The sequence below is a fragment of the Synchiropus splendidus genome, chromosome 14 (assembly GCF_027744825.2).
Source record: "Synchiropus splendidus isolate RoL2022-P1 chromosome 14, RoL_Sspl_1.0, whole genome shotgun sequence".
NCBI classification, from domain to species: Eukaryota; Metazoa; Chordata; class Actinopteri; order Syngnathiformes; family Callionymidae; genus Synchiropus; species Synchiropus splendidus.
The window spans coordinates 17,447,459-17,468,572 of NC_071347.1; the positions used below are offsets into that span (position 1 = coordinate 17,447,459).

At 44.8% G+C, this 21,114-nt stretch overlaps 1 protein-coding gene across 8 annotated transcripts in view; it reads left to right on the forward strand.

Moving 5' to 3' along the window:
• magi2b (membrane associated guanylate kinase, WW and PDZ domain containing 2b) overlaps positions 1 to 21,114 on the forward strand; it is a 79,984-nt gene that overhangs the window by 56,020 nt on the left and 2,850 nt on the right. For 2 of the 8 annotated variants that reach the window (XM_053885083.1, XM_053885082.1), the window contains exons 7-20: positions 923 to 980; positions 1,414 to 1,535; positions 3,273 to 3,455; positions 7,824 to 8,353; positions 9,258 to 9,426; positions 13,118 to 13,149; positions 13,780 to 14,157; positions 14,711 to 14,903; positions 15,076 to 15,315; positions 16,324 to 16,509; positions 16,589 to 16,883; positions 18,854 to 19,082; positions 19,180 to 19,323; positions 19,658 to 19,937. In XM_053885083.1, the coding sequence (XP_053741058.1) occupies positions 923 to 980; positions 1,414 to 1,535; positions 3,273 to 3,455; positions 7,824 to 8,353; positions 9,258 to 9,426; positions 13,118 to 13,149; positions 13,780 to 14,157; positions 14,711 to 14,903; positions 15,076 to 15,315; positions 16,324 to 16,509; positions 16,589 to 16,883; positions 18,854 to 19,082; positions 19,180 to 19,323; positions 19,658 to 19,937 (3,039 nt within the window). Of the gene's footprint in view, positions 1 to 922; positions 981 to 1,413; positions 1,536 to 3,272; positions 3,456 to 7,823; positions 8,354 to 9,257; positions 9,427 to 13,117; positions 13,150 to 13,779; positions 14,158 to 14,710; positions 14,904 to 15,075; positions 15,316 to 16,323; positions 16,510 to 16,588; positions 16,884 to 18,853; positions 19,083 to 19,179; positions 19,324 to 19,657; positions 20,056 to 21,114 lie in introns of all 8 variants that reach the window. The other 6 variants (XM_053885087.1, XM_053885084.1, XM_053885086.1 and 3 more) reach the window with 6 other exon arrangements.

Sequence of the window (21,114 nt, forward strand, 5' to 3'; positions counted from 1 at the left end):
CATGGTAACAGAAAAAACATTTCATCACAAATCCTGTGTCCTTCTCAACTCTATTTATTCAGAGCTTTTCATCCTGGTGCATTCGCATAAACATTAGCCAGTTCTTAAGTAAGTCAAATCTGTATGTAATTTACACCTAAACATTAGCTTGTTCTTGATCACATCAAAATGAGAATGCAATTTTCCACTGAAGACAACACCTGGTATCAGACCATCTCTGCTGGTCCAGTCACCTTCCTGCATGTCCTTGTCAGAGCCCATCCACCTCTTCCTCACGCCTTCTTTTCAGACCTAATGCCTCTTATTGTTTTCCAATACACACTCTTCAACTCTTCGGGTTGAGTTGGTGATTACTGACATCTAAGTGTGTGGTTTAGTCGTGTCGTCAACTTGGCTATGTCTCAAGTAGTGTGTTTTTGTATCCTAGTTAAAGAGAAATATTTCTGGAGAAAGGCCTCCAATATTCAGAGCCAGTATCTGGACTGCCTTCATCATGATAATGAAAAAAAGCTTCACAAAACAAAGGTTGACTCAGTGTTCCTGATGAAAGCAGCGAGCACGTGTCCTGAAAACATTGTGCATTTGCTCGTTCTCAGTTCTTTCCGCCATTGGAGAGGTACATTGTGTGGCAGATAAAATGTGAGTGGTCAATAAAACCAGCATCAGCGGATCAATTCAAAAGAAATAGAAAGCGTTAGAGACAAACAGAGCGGAGCTTTAACGGCTGATGCAACTGTGTAGTCGTGTGTCGTTTCAGCTACAGACGAAAGTGCCGTCTGTTTAATCGAAGAGCAGGTTGGGAGATGCTGTGACACCTCAGATTCATGTCGTCGCACCTCAGTAGTTCCATTTGTTGTCTTATTCTGCTCTCAGCATAAACTGACTTCATTTCCCTTGTGTGTGTTTTTCCTCCTCTTTTTAGAGCTTCCCTATGGCTGGGAGAAGATAGATGACCCCATCTATGGCAGCTACTATGTAGAGTAAGTGTCCCTGTTGACTCGGTTAAACCTCCCGCTCGCTAGTAAAACAGGAAATGCAATTCTGTGGTTTACAGCGCCTTCTGGTGAATTATGAATGACCAAATCTTCATGTCTTGTTTATGGCTGTCTGCTCATTTCACAGTGAAACTGTGGTCGGCTGTAATTAAAAGAATGTAAAATGGAAAGTGCATTTACTGCTGCAACATTTCTGACGTTATTCTGTGAGTGTTTGGGAATAAAAGTTTTAAAAGCAATTTTAGGATGTGATGCAACGAGCTCACATCTGCGCCTGATGTTACGTCAAAGTAGCGAGGATGTTTCCGAGAGACACATTATCTACTTTGTAAAAGTCAAGCAAACCATTAGACTGTCAATGCGCTGTCGTGGCATCATTCTTTCAAGTTTTTCAGTTTCCCTTTTTTTTGTGTTACAGCCATATAAATCGCAGGACTCAGTTTGAGAATCCGGTCCTGGAGGCAAAAAGGCGCTTGGAGCAGCAGAGACAGATCCAGAGCCAGGGACTCTCTGCACTCCCGCTCCCCACCATTTACAGAGGTGAACCTCCCATGTCAAGCTTTTCTTACTCTTTTCGGGAGCATAGTGAGTGAGATAAATGTATTTCAAAGCTGAGGTTATAACATCATCTATCGTGGTGGGATTCTGTACCAAATTCAATGAGACATTTAATCATTTTACACCTTGCGTCACTGCTATTGTCATTTATTGTCATGAAGACTCACGTAGCCAGGGAAGTATTCTGGCCAGAGCAAGATGCTTCCATTGTAGAGACACAGAAAGACCTGTTGATGGGGGCACGTGGGAAAGATTTATGAGAGCTTCAAGGGGGGTTATATAAGGTTCAAAGTGGATAACTATAATCAAAAGAATGTGTGGTTTCCACCATTTATGGGGTTCTGGAAATAATCCTGATGACCCCAATAGTAATTGGAGAATTAATGCATATTTATTTAATGTTGAATGCAGACAGTTAACACTGGCATTCCGTCACGAGACGTCAAGCCATATGCAGGGAAACAGACAAATAACAAAATGATGTCCTAATGAAGAGAGACAGTTCAGCCAGGTGGATGAAAATACAGTTGAAAATGAAATATCAGCGAAATTCTGATCTTATCTTAATTAGATCCGCATGGCAGCCTGTAGTTCAGTTCCTTACAATCAAAATGTGTCTGGGGACTTGGAAAAAACTTTGCAAAAAATGTCTTGTCCAACCCGCCAACCTCTTGACAGGTTGAAACTTTAGCTGTATCAGAACTTGGTGTCCTCAGAGTGTGATTCTCTCACTGCTTGACCTGCTGCAGACTCTCTTGACTGGCTTGCCAGCTCATTACAGACGATAAGAAAATCCATTGTATGTGTCAAATAATCACAAAGAACATGCTGAATCTGTTGTCAGTGGAACTCCTTCCCTCTGAGGAAAGCTAGATGAAATAAACAGTTACACTAACTTTCGAAAAAAAAACAGCTGAAACTAGCCTCCAAGGAGCTTCAGCCTTGTGCCTCTGTGATGAACCGGCCGAAGCGGTGGTGCTAGACAGGACGGTTGCACAAATGGACGAGTTAGCAGCACGGCGAGACAGAGAACATCTTTGTCCTCGGGGCTTGAGTGGGTAGATCTAGGCACACTCACAAGCATGTACCAGACCCGCGCAGGATGTGATGCTTCATATGAGGAGTAATATCCTACGTGTCCAAGTCTGCTCATCAGCATTTGTGCACACATGGTTGCTGTACATTGCAGACTCGGAAGAAATGTGCAGAAGGTTAATAGAGCATCTAGAACTAGAAGCCTGCCTGATATGTTCAAATTTGCACATGTGACTTGGAAGAGAAACCTCCTTCGGAGGTGGTTTGTTCCAAGACCAGCGTGGAATATAATTTATTCCTGATGGAGGTTCAACTGTGGAATTTAAATCCTTCAAAGAAGGCTGCACTACAATAAGTATCTGAACTGTGTTCTACTTGTTTGGATACTATCTTTTCAAATACATCCATTACAGCAAAGGGAAGTGTTATTACACTTGCTGGTTTGCATTAGCACCGGACCATGTCTCCCACTCAAGTCCTATTTGTTTAAAAAAAAAAAAAACCCACGGGGCTTCGCATTTGGTACGTGCTGACACTGACCTCTTGACCTCTTCTTAATATCCTTGTCTTTCATCCAAATACAAAAGATGCTCAGAGGCTTGTTTCACTACAGACTGACTGAGTGCTGTCTGAAATCAAATACAGGGTGATAAATGAATCTGCATGTCAACCGTGTTCCTGCAGAGAAACCGCTGTTTACCAGGGACCCGACCCAGCTGAAGGGCAACTTCCTGTCGACGGCCCTGCAGAAGAGCAACATGGGGTTTGGCTTCACCATTATTGGAGGTGACGAGCCCGACGAGTTCCTGCAGGTGAAGAGTGTCATACCGGAAGGACCGGCGGCTCAAGACGGCAAGATGGACACAGGTAATTGCGCACTCGGCGACAAATGTGCCAGCCGCGTGATAAATTCCACTTCAGTCTTTGACAAGCTCTCAGCAATGTCGCCTCTAATAATGCAGTGATGGAATGTTAGGAGCCATAATTGACTGTTTCACTCAAGGAGAGCAGCCTGGAGGAAGTGATGTAGGACAATAAAAACAGACCTCAACAGGTCAGTTACGTACGAGGGCCTGTGAAATCCAGCGACTCTATTCATAGTTTTTATTGATGGTGACATCATTATGAATAATATTTAAATTTCCCGGTTGGTGCAAACAATATAAAAGGACGAGCTAAAGTTTGACATACTGAGGAAATCACTCCAAAACCGAAGGGACAATATTGCAATAACCATAAGTGATCAAGTTGATCATATATAAACCAGAGGTGTGCAATCACATTTCCCAATGAGCCACGTTACATACTGTGACCATTGTGAAGAGCCATCGAGCCTGAAGATCTGAAGAAAAACTCTTGAGTTTAACTTAAATATTATGACTATAGTGTTATAAAACAAGGAGTAAATTGAAAAAAAGTATAATTACGCATGTTGTTTCATTTTAGAAAATGATTCACTATATATATCATGAAAGCTCATCTTGTTTTTTGAGGTACAAGAAATGTTGTTGAATTAGATTCCTTTTAGGAACAATTAACAAGCTGTTACTAGTTGTGGGGGAAGGAAACAGAAGAGGAACCTAAAAAAAAAAAAAAAAAAATAGCTAATAATTCATTTTTGGAATTTAAATAGCAATGGATAGGGAAATAGTGCACTTCATTTTGTTGTTTTGGTCTGACTTTGTGGCGGACAAGACACTTTGCCAATGTCTGGTGTGAACAAATACATTAGGAATTATTTTTGCAAATGTCAAGCGTTACAAATTGAGAGCGTCAGAATGAACACTATTTACCAGTCTGTATTTTCATGAGCATAAATATATCATTCATGAAAAATTAAATATTGTAGTTAAGAAGAAGAGAGAACCAAACTGAAATAAATTCTATTTCACATATTAAAATAAAATATTCAATGATATACCCATGCTATTTAGTAATAATAATGATAATATAATAATAATAAGAATAATAATAATAACCCACGAATAATATTATAAATCAAAGCCTTAAAATTACATTTTCAGTAATTAATGATGAACTGTACATTTTTAAAATATGCTTTCTGTTCTTGGATATTGGGTGGAAATATTGAAGAAAAACAATATTAGTATGTGGACAGAAATTTTAGTTTATAGAGAAGTAGAAAATGAACACCTTTTCAATATTAAGAGAAAAAACATTAGTAAAAAGTAATATAAACACCCCGACAATTTAATAAATATAATCTTCAATTTGTGGGACGATATGATGAAACAGAAGTGTTGATTCAAGATGAAGGACATGAAAGTAGCCATGTGACGAAGTGAATGTTGGATACTATTTTGTCTTGTTCTATTTCCACTTTGTGCTTGTGGGACCTGGATCAGAGCTGAATATGTATTTTCATGATTCTGACTGCAGCAAGTGGCTGTGATGAGGTAATTTCGGGTCGCTGCCTTCTGACAACATAAGCCGTCTGCTCTTTAATAATTCAGAGACGCTTAAAACCCAGTTTCAATCATTTTCTTTCCACACAATAGTCTTGAAAGATAATTATGCATCGTTTGAGGCACAATTTTTGTCAGAGAGCGCGATTATGAACAGCAACCAATATTTCCTTTGGATATAACTTTTCCTTTGATGGCTTGTCAGCGTTACGAAATATCCTCCGCTCTTTAGTACTGCGTTCTCTTTAAAACATGCTGGTGGTTCTGTGCGTCGGCTGTATGGATTAAACTTCATGATGGTTCGAAATGAAAGGATCTGATTTGAGTGGCAATAACTGTGTGCAGCCACGCCGACAACAGCCTCATTAGAAGATTCATCTCTCTGGTTACAGCCACAGGTTCACACTCTAATCCTCATGAATTGACCCCATAGGTGTTTTTGCTTTGATTCATTCGGCTGAACCCCAAACAACAACACCAGTAGTTTGGGATATTGTCTCATGAATTTTCTATGCTGGCTTTCTGTTCGCACAAGAACAACTTTTTAATCTCGCCTCTGTCTCTGTACCTCTGATCCTCCCTGAAGCAGGAGAAGATGGTGACTCGGCTGCTCCGCCCCCTTCCTAAAATGCGTTTTTTCTTGAATCGTTTTGTAAGACTTTTTATGAATACAGACAATTCGCAGAAGTCCTGACCAGATACCCGACACCCCCACTGGCTTCTCTTGAGGCAGCAGTAAAAGCCAGCAGCATTTTGATCAGGAACCTGTATGGAGTCTCCTCGTCTTCATCCACCTCTATGTCTTACTCGCCGCCCTTCTCTTCGTCCTGTTCTTTGCCCCTGACATGTTCCATGCCAAAACGGCTCACACACCATCACGCACGTCCGCTTGCACTCAGTGATCCTCCAAGGCTCAGATTAACTGCTTGTTTGAGCTCTGCAGCATCTCAGGGACGGCCGTGCATGTCACATGCATATACGTATGTGCACCCACTCTGGGGATCGCGTGTGTGTGCAAGTGACATGGTGCCTCAAGAGGTGTGAAATAGAGGATTTAAGGCAGCTGCATTTGTCAGGGGACTGTGACTATAATGCTAAAATCCATAGCTTCCCTCGTGTTCAGACGACATCGGCGCTGACAGAGGATCTGCTGCAGCATTAGTCAGTCGTTCCACCTCTTTGGTGTCAGTAGTGGAGGAACTTTGATCAGCCAACAGGCAGGTGTGAGTCGTCTTAAAAGGAACTAAGTATAGGTGATCTACTTGACACATACCCGTTGAGGATAGTAAACTGTACAGCTGGGGTGTCATTTGCCCCTTACATACTCATGGGAAACTATTAAATGTGCATATATTTAATCGGAAAAATATCTATCAGGATATTGTAGCTCATACAAGGGTCGTCTCAGGTCACAAATGTCCAGGTTAAGTTCTGTGTTGACAAGATCGCACGTCTGTCTTCTGCAAATGGATTTATAAAAATATATAGAAAAAAAGATTAAAAAATATATAAGTTTTAAGGTAATTTATCTTGTTTTAAGTGTGAATTTCTTGTGTTTGACTTTTCACAAAAATCTTAAATCAAGACACTAAATCTAAATATGAGGTGAATAGCTAATTAAATATATTTGGATATATATTCTCTACCCTTGTCTTATCAAAACTGAATCTTGTTTTAAGATTGATTGTTCATTATAGCTCTTGTTGAACTACAGCCATATCACAGCTCATCATTTATTTCGCCTGTTTTACACTCTAACCAAAATCACCTTAAAACTGGATATTTTCATATAATTCTTCTATGTTATTCTTATTTTGGGGTTGTCAACACGGGATGCAGGATTTTTGGGAAGAATTTTACGCTAATTTCTAGATATGCCATTCTTAATTAAAGAAATCTTGTGAAATTTTCTTGCTGCATGTATAGATAATTGTACTTGTTTCAAGTACATATACATCTCAGAATTAATGTTTTTATCTTGTTTTTAAGCCATAATAACTGTTGACATAACCACAATTAAAGCCTACTTTATATTCCTTATTATTATTCCTTATTCTTTATTTTTTATTTTTCTAAATGCTTTTCATAAAAACAGAGTAGAAAAACAGGAACATTACAATATTTCTCCCAAAATGGGTGGTAGACCAAAGAAACCAGGTGATTCTGTAGTAATATATTTTGCAAACAATATATTAGACTGTAATATATACACTACTATAAAAATGAATGACAACAATAACAGGAGAAAAAAAGAGAAAGGAGCAACAAACTTTGAGCTTGTTGCTTTGACCAGCCCAGGATTGCTGCTTCTGGATCTGGTTCTATGTTGCATCTGAAAATGTCAGAGTGGATATGAGTTTCTGTGACTTTATTGAAGGTTAATTCTGTTTAACTTTAACCGGAATTGTTTTGTGTATTGACGCCTCCGCCTGTGAGGTTTATTTCAGGTAAAGCCCCCTGAAAATATCATCACACAGAACATTTGTTAGAAGCATCTCTGTGTCAAGAGAACAAACGGAGATGACCAACACACCTGTGATAACTTCATGTGGTGATATAATGACAGCAGATTGTCTTTTGTCTGGGTTGACATTTAAGTTTCTGCGGACGCCAGACATCGATCTCCTTCTGTCTACAGTCCCATGTTTGCCCCTCCCCAACCCTTCGCTCTCTTTGAGATGGTGTGTATTTGTGTTGCAGCAGTGGATTGACATTTAGAACATCAGACGGTGACGAGATGTTTGATTTGCAGCGAGAAGCTCAGAGATCACGGCCATGACTGAGGCGTCTTCTGTGTCCTTCTTTTCAGGAGATGTTATCGTCTATATCAATGACATCTGCGTGCTTGGCACCACGCACGCCGACGTGGTCAAGCTCTTCCAGTCGGTCCCAATTGGGCAAAGTGTGACCCTGGTTCTGTGTAGAGGCTACCCGCTCCCTTTTGACCCAGAGGATCCCAACGCAGCGTCGAACACGTCCATGACGCCCATCGGGCTGGAACACCGGTCACTGGTTGTAAACGGGCGTGGAACCTACGACCCCTACCTGGAGTATCTGTCGCTAAGCTCCCAGCTGCCTGCTCAAGCTCTGGCCCAAGCCGGCGCTTCACACCCGGGGGACACACATCTGGACGGCTCCTCTCTCCCTCCCACCACCCCGGGCTCTTCTTCTGCCCTCACGCCTCATGATGACAATGTGTCTATGGCCTCATCGGGGACCGCTGGGGTCAGTGGTGCAGCGGCCCAGGCGGCAGAACTGCTGACCGTCACCATGGTGAAAGGATCCGAGGGTTTTGGATTCACGATTGCTGATAGTCCCACTGGACAAAGAGTCAAGCAGGTACTGTTTCAGTCTGTATCCCCAATAATCCTCATTATAGAGGCTCATAATCTTTACTGGTTTATTTGGCAAATGGCTGTGATTTCAAGTGTGAAATTCAAGCCGTCAGCTGAGTTTCCATATGGAGCCTGAGGCCAAGTTGAAACAGTAGGTCAAACAAAATTTAATTAGTTCACCGCAGCAAGTACAAAGATTGAGATAACAAAGACTTTTTAATTCACTTACATGCTGGTGGATGTGTAGAAACTTCTTTACGGAGATGACGTTCCACACTGTCTTTGAAACAATCACAGCCACCACACTTGGAGCTGCGTAGCTCACACCTTTGGTTTCACTGGGTTTTCCTGGTTTACCTCTTCAGCCTGTTTACCAGGTTCTTAGAGGTCGCTCCTCTGACCTCAACCGTCCCCTGTGCCTTCCAGAGGGTCTGCTCCAGGGAAACCCCTGCAGGTTCCAGGCTCTCCACCCCCCTGTCCTGGCTGTCAAAGAGACTGATATTTTCCAGGCTGGCCCTTGTGTTGCCCCTCGATCCTCTGCTCGCTGGGTACTGCCAGCTCCATCTGAGCTGCCTGCTTAAATGGATACCACAGTATCTGGCTGAAGGCTGGTGATCTGGCAATCTGGTTCAGAGACTTGAGTTGCCAGGGTCATATCCAGGTCCATCTGCCAGTACTTGTTCCAGGTCTGCTGATCTCCTAGTGCAGGAGTTCTCAGTCAGTCTCCGTCATTAAAGCTTTATTGGTGTTGCTACAGAGGGACTTGTTCTGAAACCCCCTCTATCATTTCCTAACAAACATTCATTGTCCACTTCTTGTGGCCGAAGTGAAGTATCGTCTTTCATTCACAGCTGTTCAGTTATTGCATGCCAGCAGTATTCAGCCCTAATATTTACCAACATTTGCAGGTGCTGGAGCCTGGCTCACAGGCAGCAGCAGGGCTCATAGAGGGAGACTTGATCCTGGAGGTGAACCAGCAACCTGTAGCTGCAGCCGGGCACGGACGTGTGGTGGAGATGCTCAAAGAGTGTCCTGTTGGAGCGGAGGCCACGCTGCTCATACAGAGAGCAGCCACAGGTGAGAGATGGACTTCAGATACTACCGTTGCTAACTCCTGCTAACATGGTGCTAAGTATCCTGTTTCCACTGCTACTACAAGCTCTACTTTCTGTACACACCTACCTCAACACTGAGCGAAGAACTGGATAAACAGTTTTCAGGTGTTAAGTATTAGAATTCTTTCAGTTGAACAGCCCAGCATTACTGTTGTAGCCAAGCTGGGTGTCATAATTCTCTTCCTTCTCCGCTGAACTGCCACACATATTTCAAAGATCACACCAGCGCTCACAGAGTTTCGGGTTGTGGCGCTTCATTTCCTTCACCACCAACTTGACATTTAAACATTTATCTGCTCCGACAGACTGTGTATTTAGATTTGCGCTGGTTTTGGTTGGCATCGTAATGAGCTGCTCTGCAGCGCCTTTAATTCTCTGCATATGTTCAGCTTCAGAAAAAGGCTAACGGGAGGTCACATGCCCCCCGGTCTCTGAGAATAAATCAAAATGGAAGTGCAGAAGCACATTGTGAGGAAGTTTCAAGTGCCAGAACAATCGAGGGCTGCAACCTCAAAGGAAATGAAGTGGCTCGCTGAATCACTTCTTTCTTGACTCTCTTCAGGTTTTCTAGTCTTGAGTCTCAAGATTTTTTTCAAAATGTTCAAACAGTCAAGCGTTACTTGAACTTGAACTTTCAAGGTTCATTACTGAACCTTTAACTCCAATAGACAACAGAATGTGTTCCATTGATGAGAAAAATGGAGACCAATATTGAGAATCGTTTTGTCTTGTGTCCTAAAGATTCTAGAATTAAGTCATCAGGTTAACTAATTTTGTGTAATTGGAAACATGTCAGCAGTTATCGACTCGGCATGTAGAAATGCTGAGGTGGTGGTTTGCTTGTTTAAAACCTGTTGTTTGATCATTACTGACCAGGCGATTATCAGTGATCTGTTATCTGGTCTATGTGTATGGTGGGGAGGTTTGTTTGCTGAAACATTCAGTTCTGTCTCTTTGGAAAGGCAAATCCCTTTTTTAACTTCCAATCCATCTTGGAGTAAATTTATTCAAGACAGAAGTCATTATACTGTAACTAAGGTGCTGTTATTCTGTAAGATCCTTGTCCACAATTGGTGTCCACAACTGTGTTTAGAGAGGACCAAGTGATTTGGCTTGGAGAAATGGCCGTCATCCCTGAGGTAAACTAATATCTCAGGTTCATTCTAAACACGACAAATAAAAACACAGGAACACATCATTTTTGTGTGTCAAAACACACAAAATGTTCCTGTTTTAGTTTTCATTTGACTTAACATGCAGACTTGTGGCTGCAAAACGTGCAGCAGGTCAAATGTTGCTGCTGCATTATAACTCAGAGCCAGTGTCCGACCCCTGGTGGTAGACTATTGAAACTGCATTATGAGAGTCACCCGAGAATACACACCGAAGTGAGCAGTAATAGAGCAGTAGCACATAGATGAAACTGTCTTCGTAATTCTTAACTGGATGTGACAAATAACTGCCCGCCCCCAATGATGCCGTGGACTCACCAGCCTCCATCATAAACCCCACAGGGACTCAGATCCTGACACATCAGGAACATTTCTGACTCTCTGCAGGCGGTGAAATGAACAAGGTCCTTTGCTGTGACTCAGATGTGCAGAATGTCACAGACGCTGCGGCGTATTGGAGCTCAGGACGCAGCGACACTGTAGAAAAGGCAACTCTTGTTCTGTGATTTGGGATGCGGAACGGAGAGCAGCGGCGTGTATCAGACGAGGTGTTAGACTTCTGTGTGTTAGTGTCTGCCTGCTTCTCCTCAGAGTGGGCATCCAGCCAGAGTTCCACTGAGCTCTAACCGTGTTCACGGCTCGGGCTCCTGACAGCTCAGGTTGACGGTGAGCCAACCACAGTCCAGAAACCTTGAGTTCCCCCAATGAGGACGCGGCTCATAGATGTGAAAAAGGTTGCCGGGATTCGCAGGCCAATCAGGCGTGTTGCAGAGAGCCATCCAGAACTCAGCAGGCTAGTCTGCGAGGTCGCCCTGCCAGACTGGCTGACCACTGACTCGTGAGGGGAGCCACGTGCAGCCTTCCACCACTCATACATTTGTGAATCATCAGCATTCATATGGCTGCGCTGCAGTTCCGGCACATATGCCACTGAATTGTATTAGCATTTAAATGAAGCCTCTGTGAGGCTTTAATACGAGTGGACAATCGCCTCCCAGCTCCTGCTAATTTCCTTCACTGGGTCATTAAGAGATGTTTCCTGTGAAAGACTTATTAGGAATCCTAAAGGCTTCCCTCAAGGCCTGTAGTCCCCACAGATTTGGGTTATTAGCAGCAGCCTTTCCCTCTGAGACCCTTCTCTGCTGGTGAGTCCTTCAGCACCACGGACAGCTCCTCTGAACTTCAGTCCGCTTGTCATGACCGCATCACCTGAGGCATTTTTCTCTCCTGTTCTCGCTGCAAAATCCTCAGGCGAACTTCACATTTTAAACTATTCATAACAGCAGCCTTTGAGGACATTTACCTTTCATTTGGCATGATATTCCATTTAGCGGTGTTGTCACATCTTCGCCCTGCATTGGTGTGTTTTAACACATGCAGTGTCAAATTTACACCCGCACAATGTGGAATAAGAAGAATCAGATCAATGTCGCTTCAAACATGCAATTTATTTTCGTCATTACATTAATCTCAATTAATTGCAGTTTAATGGTATAAGAATATTTGCCACAAGAAGCCACATTTTACTAATAATTACTGAATAATTAAACAACAATATATTGTTTATTTTGCATCACTTTGACAATAGCACAATAAATCACGATGGTGGCTGTATTCAAGTTTTTATATCATGTTATTTAAACTAGCTCTTTTAACGTCTTGAAAATATTTGTGTACGAAGAATTTCAAGTACATGAATAAGTCACTTCACAGCTGGTGGGAGTGGGCTTCGCTAGCTGGGGGCAGTGGTGAAGACTCACATAGACAATAGGGCTGAACCTGTGCAGAGACACATAAGGAGCCTGTGGAGGTGTGAATAAGAGTCTTGGCTTCTGACCCAAAGAAAAGGTCATGAACAAAGGCTTCGCACTTCATGCTGAGAGGTTTGTGAAGCCGTTCTTTCAACCTTGATCATGATTTCAGTGTTTTTTTCTGATGTATGTGATAACAATCAGGACAAACACTGCAGTCACCCCGGCCCCATGTTGCTGGGGGAGCCTCCGGGCCTCCCTGTGACTGAAGCCATTGAATTCCCTTCCGTGCTTCTGCTGCCGTTTCTCGGCTTTCGGACACATTAATTGTTGAAGTGAGTGGCAAAGCTCTGACGTGGGCTAAGGCAGATGCTATTTACAGCACTTGTGGGCAACAGTTGCGAGTGTGTCGAGGTGAGTTGCTGACTCTCATGTTTCCTGTCCTCTTGTTTGTATGTATTTGGGGCGTGAGCCCCTCTGCCCCCCACTGCTGGGGGGAGCAGAATCCATGTTGAGTGCCGAACCTTGTGTCTAAATGCAGATAAAACACGACACTGTGTGTGTGGAAGTGTACGCGTTACACAATCTGCGGCAGCTAATGATGTAATTATGTTGAAACATCTGTAACAACCAAACATGCTTTGGCTGTGAGCGGCTTAATGAAAACCAAACAGTAATATATGGTCGCGGAGAGTTGTATCATTCTAATGCGCTGCTTTCTCATCCTCAGGCCACATCTCCCCGTGGAAAGCCTCCAAACAGGTAATGTGCTCGAAGCCGCTCAGTTGTGTGTGTGTGTGAGACAAAAGTGGAGCACGTGTGCGTCGCAGATGAGTTTGTTGAAGCAGAGAGGGGAGACGGTGGCGTGTTTGTCACAGTGACTGTACAGCCTCTGAGGTGTTTTGGGATTGATTGTGAAATGAGCCGGTTTGTCCCGAACCTGCTCCCGCTGCGGTTCAGCCCAGGACAGATGGAGGCGGCGCTGCTGGAGTCGAGCCGCACCTGTTACTGCCTCTTTCATCAGCTGGCAGCCTGTTCAGTGATAGGACTCTTGTGATGGAGAGGCGCCGTCCCCTCCAGGAGTATTAAGGACGGACCCCGGCGGTTGATCAATCTTAATTAGCGCCATGAAGTGCTCCGCTCATCAGTCAAGTATCAGTCACATGTGCGGTGATCGACACACGAGCTGCGGCAGGGTGAAGGGAGGTGGCTGACGCTGGACCAGGAAAGGCTCGACTCAGGCTGCCAGTAACCTTAAAAGAACTTGTACAAGACAAGCTGTTGTGCTCTGTCTTTCATTCATGTTGTGATGGAGAATGAGTCATGTTGTCAAGTGAGTCAAGTGGTGCATCGGAAATGTACAGTGTGTTCATATTAATCTTCTGTCCTCAGTTACCAGAGCAGTGGGACCCCCACGGAAGCCCTCAGGCAAACCTGACCGGCCCAGTCCTGCCTCCCGGTACACCGTTCCCCAACCAGCCGCAGCTCCGAACTTCAGTACCGGACTCCACTGAAGGTTTCGACCTGAACAAACCAGACCCCTACGATCTGTACGAGAAGTCCAGGGCGCTCTACGAAAGCCGACGTGAGTGTTTCGACTGCGCTTTGGCAGCTCCTGGTACCAGGCCTTTAACGTCACTTGTCCTCCTCTCAGGTCCCGACTACGAAGAGGTTGAGGTTCACCTTCTGAGGGAGAAGACCGGTTTCGGCTTCCGCATCCTGGGTGGAGACGAGGCCGTGCAGGCTGTGAGTCCGGACGCCCGTGACAAGGCTCGTATGGGACGGGCTGGACCTCACATTGATACAACCCCACACACTGAGGCACACACAGTCCTTGGGTTTTTCTTGGGCGGGTGCTGGTTCTAATCTCTACAGCATGAAGCTCTATTTTGAGTTACATTCAGACTGCTGTTTAGTTTGTTGTAGCCCAACACAGCTGGAATTCAATCATTTATTTGACACATTTCTTTCCCTGCTGTCTGTTTTAGTTCAGTATCTTTACATCTTCACTCCAGAATGAAGGGTTTGTTTGAACCGTGACAGTGATATGGTGGTAATTACAGTGGTGTTCACCTTCAGTAAAGGGAAATCCTGTCATGTTCCCACCTGTCAGTGGTGTTTAGATGAATAGTGAACGTGAGCAGGGATGAGTAGTGGATGCACCTCCATCATCAGGCCCAGACTCACAGACACAGTCCTGTAAACGCTCACTACCTCCGCTAGCCTGTCTGAATGTCATGAAAGATAAAGACCGGAACAGGCAAATGGACAGGAACGCGAAGGAGGCTTCGCGATGCTGCTAACGTTCACTGTTTTCCAACAGATTGTTATCGGCGCCATCATAGAGAACACTCCGGCCGAGCGGGACGGCCGCCTCAAACCCGGGGACGAGCTCATTTCTGTGGATAAGAATGTGGTTGCTGGGAAGCCACACAAATATGTGATCGACTTGATGCACGCTGCAGCTCGCAACGGTCAGGTCAGCCTGACCGTGAGGAGGAGAGTGCAGATGCCAGGTGAGAAGGTTTGCCTGGGCCGTGTTGAAAGTAAAGGTGACAGGTCGCACACCTCAGGACACGGTTACACAACACCTGAAATGTCAAACTGACATTCACACACCAACTGTCTTCGAGCCAGAAAAGTAAACATCCGAAGCGCCTCTCTCTGACTGTGGCTTCATTCCTCCAGGAGAACCATGTCCCGTCAACGGTCGCAGCCCCAGCTCAGTGTCGACCCAGCACAGCTCCCCTCGCAGCGACGCAGCCTCGGCCCTGGGCCCTCAAGTGGTGGCAGTCCCTTCTGCCGCCTCCCAACACGAAGGATCCGCCCTGCAAACCAGCGACGTGGTCATCCACCGCAAGGAGAACGAGGGATTCGGCTTCGTCATCATCAGCTCTCTGAACCGACCCGAGAACGTCACCGTCATCAGTGAGTTGCTCATCACCAGAGCCCTCGGGGTCGGCTTCACCTGCTTCTGCTCTGCACCTCCACTCCAAACATCGCTCACACTCTGCTGTCTGAGGATATAAACCTTCTTTGTAACTCACTCTTAAACAGGGGTTCTTAACCTTGTTGATCTCAGTGCCCACCTTTCCCAGAACAAAAAGGACCCGGGGCCCATCCAAGTAATAGAACTGATCCATTACTCTTGATATCATCTGTGATCAACAACCATATTTAATCTACTTACAATGTCAATGTCAACAAACCAACATTGTGAAATGACGTGAAACCATGTGATCATCGCCAGAGATATTTATTATTATTATTTATTTGTCATCGAAAAGTCCAAGCAGCAGCAGAACCAGGTGCAAGTCATAATCAAATTTACTGAAGATAAAAAGGAAAAAGCTAAAATTGAAAAACTGAATACAATTATGAGTAAATATAATAAAAAGCATGTCTAAATATCATTAAATAAGAATAATACATTTTATTTGAACTCCAAAGAAAAAATAAATAAATAACAAATAAAAACAATAAAACTTTTAGCGGCCCTCCAGCGGGTGCTCGCGGCCCATCCATTGGCCCTGGCCCATGGCAAAGAATCACTGCTCTAAAAGACACTGGGAGACCAACGTTCCTGCAGTCATTTTACCCAATGAAATGAAAACCTTTTACTTCAGTAGCCAGTTTTCCATCTTCCAAAATAAAGATATAAACCACTTTTATGTCCCCAGTCTGAGTTTGCTGCTGTCAAACCCTCTAATGGGCCAGACTTTCAGCTCAGCTTTTTATTTCAGTGCATTACTGCTCTATTTTCCTGCATGAATAGAAGGCAACAAATCTAGAATATCTATCTATTTTAGGTGGGGTTTTTTTCATTGGTTTAGAAGCCTTTAAATTCTCAGTAAAGTAGCAGGTCAACGGTGAATTTCTGCTGAACATCCTTCCTCCAAATTGGTTCTGACAACTGTGGTGGCACTGTGTCTCCAGCTGTGCCCCATAAAATAGGACGCATCATCGAGGGCAGCCCTGCGGACCGATGCGGGAAGCTGAAGGTGGGCGATCGGATCCTGGCGGTGAACGGCCAGTCCATCATCAGCATGCCGCACGCCGACATCGTGAAGCTGATCAAAGACGCTGGCCTGACCGTCACTCTGCACATCATCCCGGAGGAGGGCAAGTTTCTGCCTGGGAAAAGTCTCCCGCTGTGGTCCTCAGTCAGCCGCTGGGTTTCATGTCCCTGTCCTTCTCTTAGGTTCTCAGTCGGGGCCCGGTTCAGAGAAGCAGAGCCCCATGACCCAGAAACACAGCCCACAGCCCAGCCCCGCCACTCAGCCGGGCCAAGGGGGCGTCCACCCCGGTCAGGTGACCCTGCAGCCTGGTCATGTGACCGCTCAGACTGGGCAGGGACCTGTACAGTCACCAGCTCAAATAAGCCAAAGTGTGGCTGGTCCTGGGTCAGCAGCCACACAGCCTGTCCCACCAGGAACTCAGCAGAGTCCGGTGACTCAGTCTGGCCTCCCTGCTCACCTTTTCCTCCATGATGGCAGGTAGGCTTGTGTTGAGTACACAGATCCAAATGGAATCGTTTTTTTGTCGTCCGACACATTTGTATCTGTCGTCATTTTTGGTTTTGATGCCGAAAGGGTATGTCGCTGTTTTCTTGCATTTATCGTGAATGCTTTCTTTGCGTCTGCCATTTTTATTATTTTACCGCCGCGTTTTTCTGTGCGCTACCCCTCCTAGTGGTTTCCGCAGCTCCAAAGGGAATCGCCTGCTATTACTTTTCTCGGACCCAGGTGCCAGAATTCTTGAGATATTCAAGGTTTTGTGACCAATTTTTCCTGTTGAAATTGAATGGGAAGAGGATTCAACACTTCAGAAATTTGCCTTTACTTCAAGAGGGAGCGTTGCTGTGGTGACAGAGCTGCTGAGTAGGGGAAAGGTCACAGGCTGCACAAACTGCAGACACACACAGCTTGACCATCTTTTGAGCTAGAGACGCTGTTCAAAGCTTAAAACATGCACTGGCCTCTACTGATAGCATCGTGGTCATGCACAGTGCATTCACGAACTGTTTATTCATCAGCAGCATCTAGTCTTTTTTATATTCTATAAGAGATTCGGGAGGTTCGGGATGTGATTTGATGTGTGGTTGTGTATATGTCCGTTTGTAGTTTTTCACCAAAAAATCTGTGTCCACGGCTACGGCATGAGAAATAAAGACATCTGTGGAACACTGGTCAGTACCTCAAGCCAATCTGAACCGGAGCAAAACTTAGGGAGCAGTTAAACCATGTGACTTGGAAAATACATTATTAAGTCAGTCCAATCCAGTCTTTACTTAAAACAGCTCTGGAAGGTTTTGTATCCGTTTATGAAGAGTCATAAAAGATGCCTTTCATGCTCGCTGGTCTCAGCGCCAGTGAGTCACCTGTTACCTTGAGCAGCTTCCGTCTCAGTTGCTGCTCTGCCAGACTCCCGTCGACTCGGCTGAGTGGAACACCACATAGCTCTTACGGAGTCTCTGAATAATTAACCAGCAGGTATGACTTCAGTAATGCGGCGGCCCGGCACTCTGTCAAAACTGTGAACGTGTGAGCGCACGCCTGGATGGATGTGTTCATGTGAGGCGCAGCGGCTCTCACAGTCCATCACTGATTCCCACTCTGAGACCTCCGTGAAAGTTTCACCGCAGTCAGTGATATTTCCGTCCGCGTTACAGTCGGCTGCAGCGCATGTGACTGGCTTCCTGGCTCATGTTGGACTGAAGTATTTCTTTCATGGGCTGTTACTGAGGAAGAAATGGGGTGATAAATGAGGACAAGGGAAGCGTGTGCTAGTGATGGGTCCTGCAACATCGATGCACCGAGCTCAAAGAGCAATCCCTGCGTTGGTGTGCGTACCGCTTAAAGACAATCACATTACTGTATCGACTCGGCAAAAATGTGCCAAACTGTGTTTATAAGGAAGTGCTGAAACAATCTGATCTCACGCTTCCTTATGAATGTCTTTGTGGATTATCAAGCAGCTCCAAGGGAAACGCAAGTTGTCTGCCGTGTGCGCTGTCGTTATTTATTTCAGTCTTTACCCAGTTTGTCACAGATTTTCGACTTGTCTTGTTCCATTCTAATTCAAAGTAATTTCCTTTAGAAAACTGAAAAACATTGCAAAAACTTTTTTTTTGTTAAAAAATTGTAAAAACAAAAGTCCACAAGCATCGTCAGTTTTTCATGTTTTTCACATTATGATTCATTAGTTCAAGATATGGAATAATAATGAATGTAAAAACTTCATTTATATTATATACAGAAAGTCTTCAAATCAGCCTCATGTCGGTTGCCTGCAGGGGTTTTAATGTCCAGCAGGTGTCAGTATTCAGTGACACAGCATCAGCACAGTGTGTCATTGTGTCGAAAGGCTTTATGATGCCTCATTTAGCCATCACTAGCGTGTGCTCCGTTCCTGAGGCCGACTCACTTCCCCTCTCTCTGACGCTGTCGCTCTTCTCTCCTCACAGGTCAGAGGTAAAAGCCAGACAGGATGTCAAACCTGATTTCCGTCATCCTCCGTTCACTGATTACAGGCAACCACCCGTCGACTACAGACACCCACCAGTGACCGACTATCGACAGCCCCCGACGCTGGACTACAGACACCCGCCCGGCCTGCTGGACTTCCGACAACATGCAGCAGCGGCGGCGGCGGCACAGTTCCCTCTAGGGATCACTGCAGACTTCAGGCCACAGGTACGGAGAAAAACAACCACTTGTAGCGCTGACCTCTGACCCCACGTCTCTAAAACCGTGGTTACATTTGGATGGACGTACCTCGTATCTCCCACAGGACTACGACTACTTCACAGTGGAGCTGGAGAAAAGTTCCAAAGGTTTTGGTTTTAGCATCCGCGGAGGCCGAGAGTACAAGATGGACCTGTTTGTCTTACGGCTGGCAGAGGACGGTCCGGCTGTACGGAACGGGAGGATGAGGGTGAGCCGGCTGAGATGGACACACTGTTCCTGCTACCCTCTTCTGTCTATCTTCTGGGTTCATGAAAATAAAGCCATAAAGGACCGTCATCTCCAATTTCCAACCCGCAGACACTTTAAATATATTGAAACGAGTACTAAGAAATGAGTCCCGGAGGAGCAGAAACGGCTGTTCTTTAACTGCTTTATTCTCCTTCGTGAACCCTGAAGAAAAGGTCGTTTCAGTTTAGAGTGGCGATGACTTGAGTGAGTCTCCTCCTGAGGAGAGTCAACTTTTGTTCATGAGCAAATATGAGCCGACAGGAAACTGACCTGTGTGTGTGTGTGTGGCGCAGGTGGGCGATCAGATCATAGAGATCAATGGGGACAGCACTCGGGAGATGACTCATGCCCGGGCCATTGAACTCATCAAGGCGGGCGGGCGGCGGGTCAGGCTGCTTCTGAAAAGAGGAACGGGCCAGGTGCCCGAGTACGGTGGGTTCTGCCACGCTCTCCCGCACTCCTGTGTCTCTCTCATTAACTCATTAACTGTATTAATCTCTCTGCATTTACTTCTGACACTGGCTTCATCTGCTCAAGTTTTCTGTCAACGTCCTCTCCCGAAGTGTAATGATGGTATAGGCTCTTTACTTGCCTTCCCTCAGGAATGGTACCTTCCAACCTCTCCATGTGCATGAAAGGTGACACACTAAGCTCCCCCTATTTCTTCCTAATGGGCCACTCTAAAGACACGGTTCGTGAAAACTGCATGTCTCTGTCTCTCCTCATACTTCTGTGAAAGTGAGAGTGGTTGTGAGTCTGTGCACGTGCCACTAACATCTGAACAGTAGCGACATTACGAGTCAAATATTTACACGTGGAATTACACCACAGTGTCCAACACCACATCAGTATCTGGTAAAATAGCGACTCCTCCTCCTGACATGTTCCTTGGATACATGTTGTCATGTTACCACAATGTAATTACACTACAGCATGTGATATAATAATGTAATGTTGCAGCATGACCACAAACCCCAGTTGGTCAGTTACGTACTATTATTGTTACTATGATAATAACTATCTATGCCCAGTTATACTGCAGCATTACTGCCACACATATTAGCATTGCACGGTGCCTTACTGCGTTATCTAGTAGACTAGACCAGCGCTCCACTTCCCACACACTCACAGAGAAGAAGCTGCTCATATGCGCAACTTCCAGCTGTTTTAAACCTGATGCGCCTCTAACTTGACCACACACTTTGACCACAAAACAATGGAGGGAGGGATCCTTGTAAGACCCACGACGCCAAAGACTGCCTGCACCGCAGCGCTAATAGAGCTAACGGCTAAACTTTATTGATACTCATTCACTGTCAAAGTTTGCTGTGTGGTTTAAATGTTGGCGAAAACTAAATACGCAACAAAATAAATGTGCTCCAAAATGTGATGAGAGAAAGAATAATTGTTTTTATGAAGCAAAGAATGCTCAGGGTTTTACTGGAAACTCTAAACTACAATAAAATCATGCAAAAGAGAAGTGATCAGATCGAAACAGTTATTTAAAGTAAATACATGAATAAATCATGATATACTTTGCCATGTTGCCCACCTTTTTCTGGACACATTTGAAACAAATACATTTTCTGCAATTTGTTTCTGCAAATATCATGGCAAAATAACAACCGAGTGTCAGTAGCTGGAGTTTTTCACTAATGAATAGGGATTTTCTATAGGACTTTAAGCACAAGTGCACTTTGGCCGAGGTTCCTCTGCATTTTTTCAATGAACCAAGTGTGCTGTGGCTAGA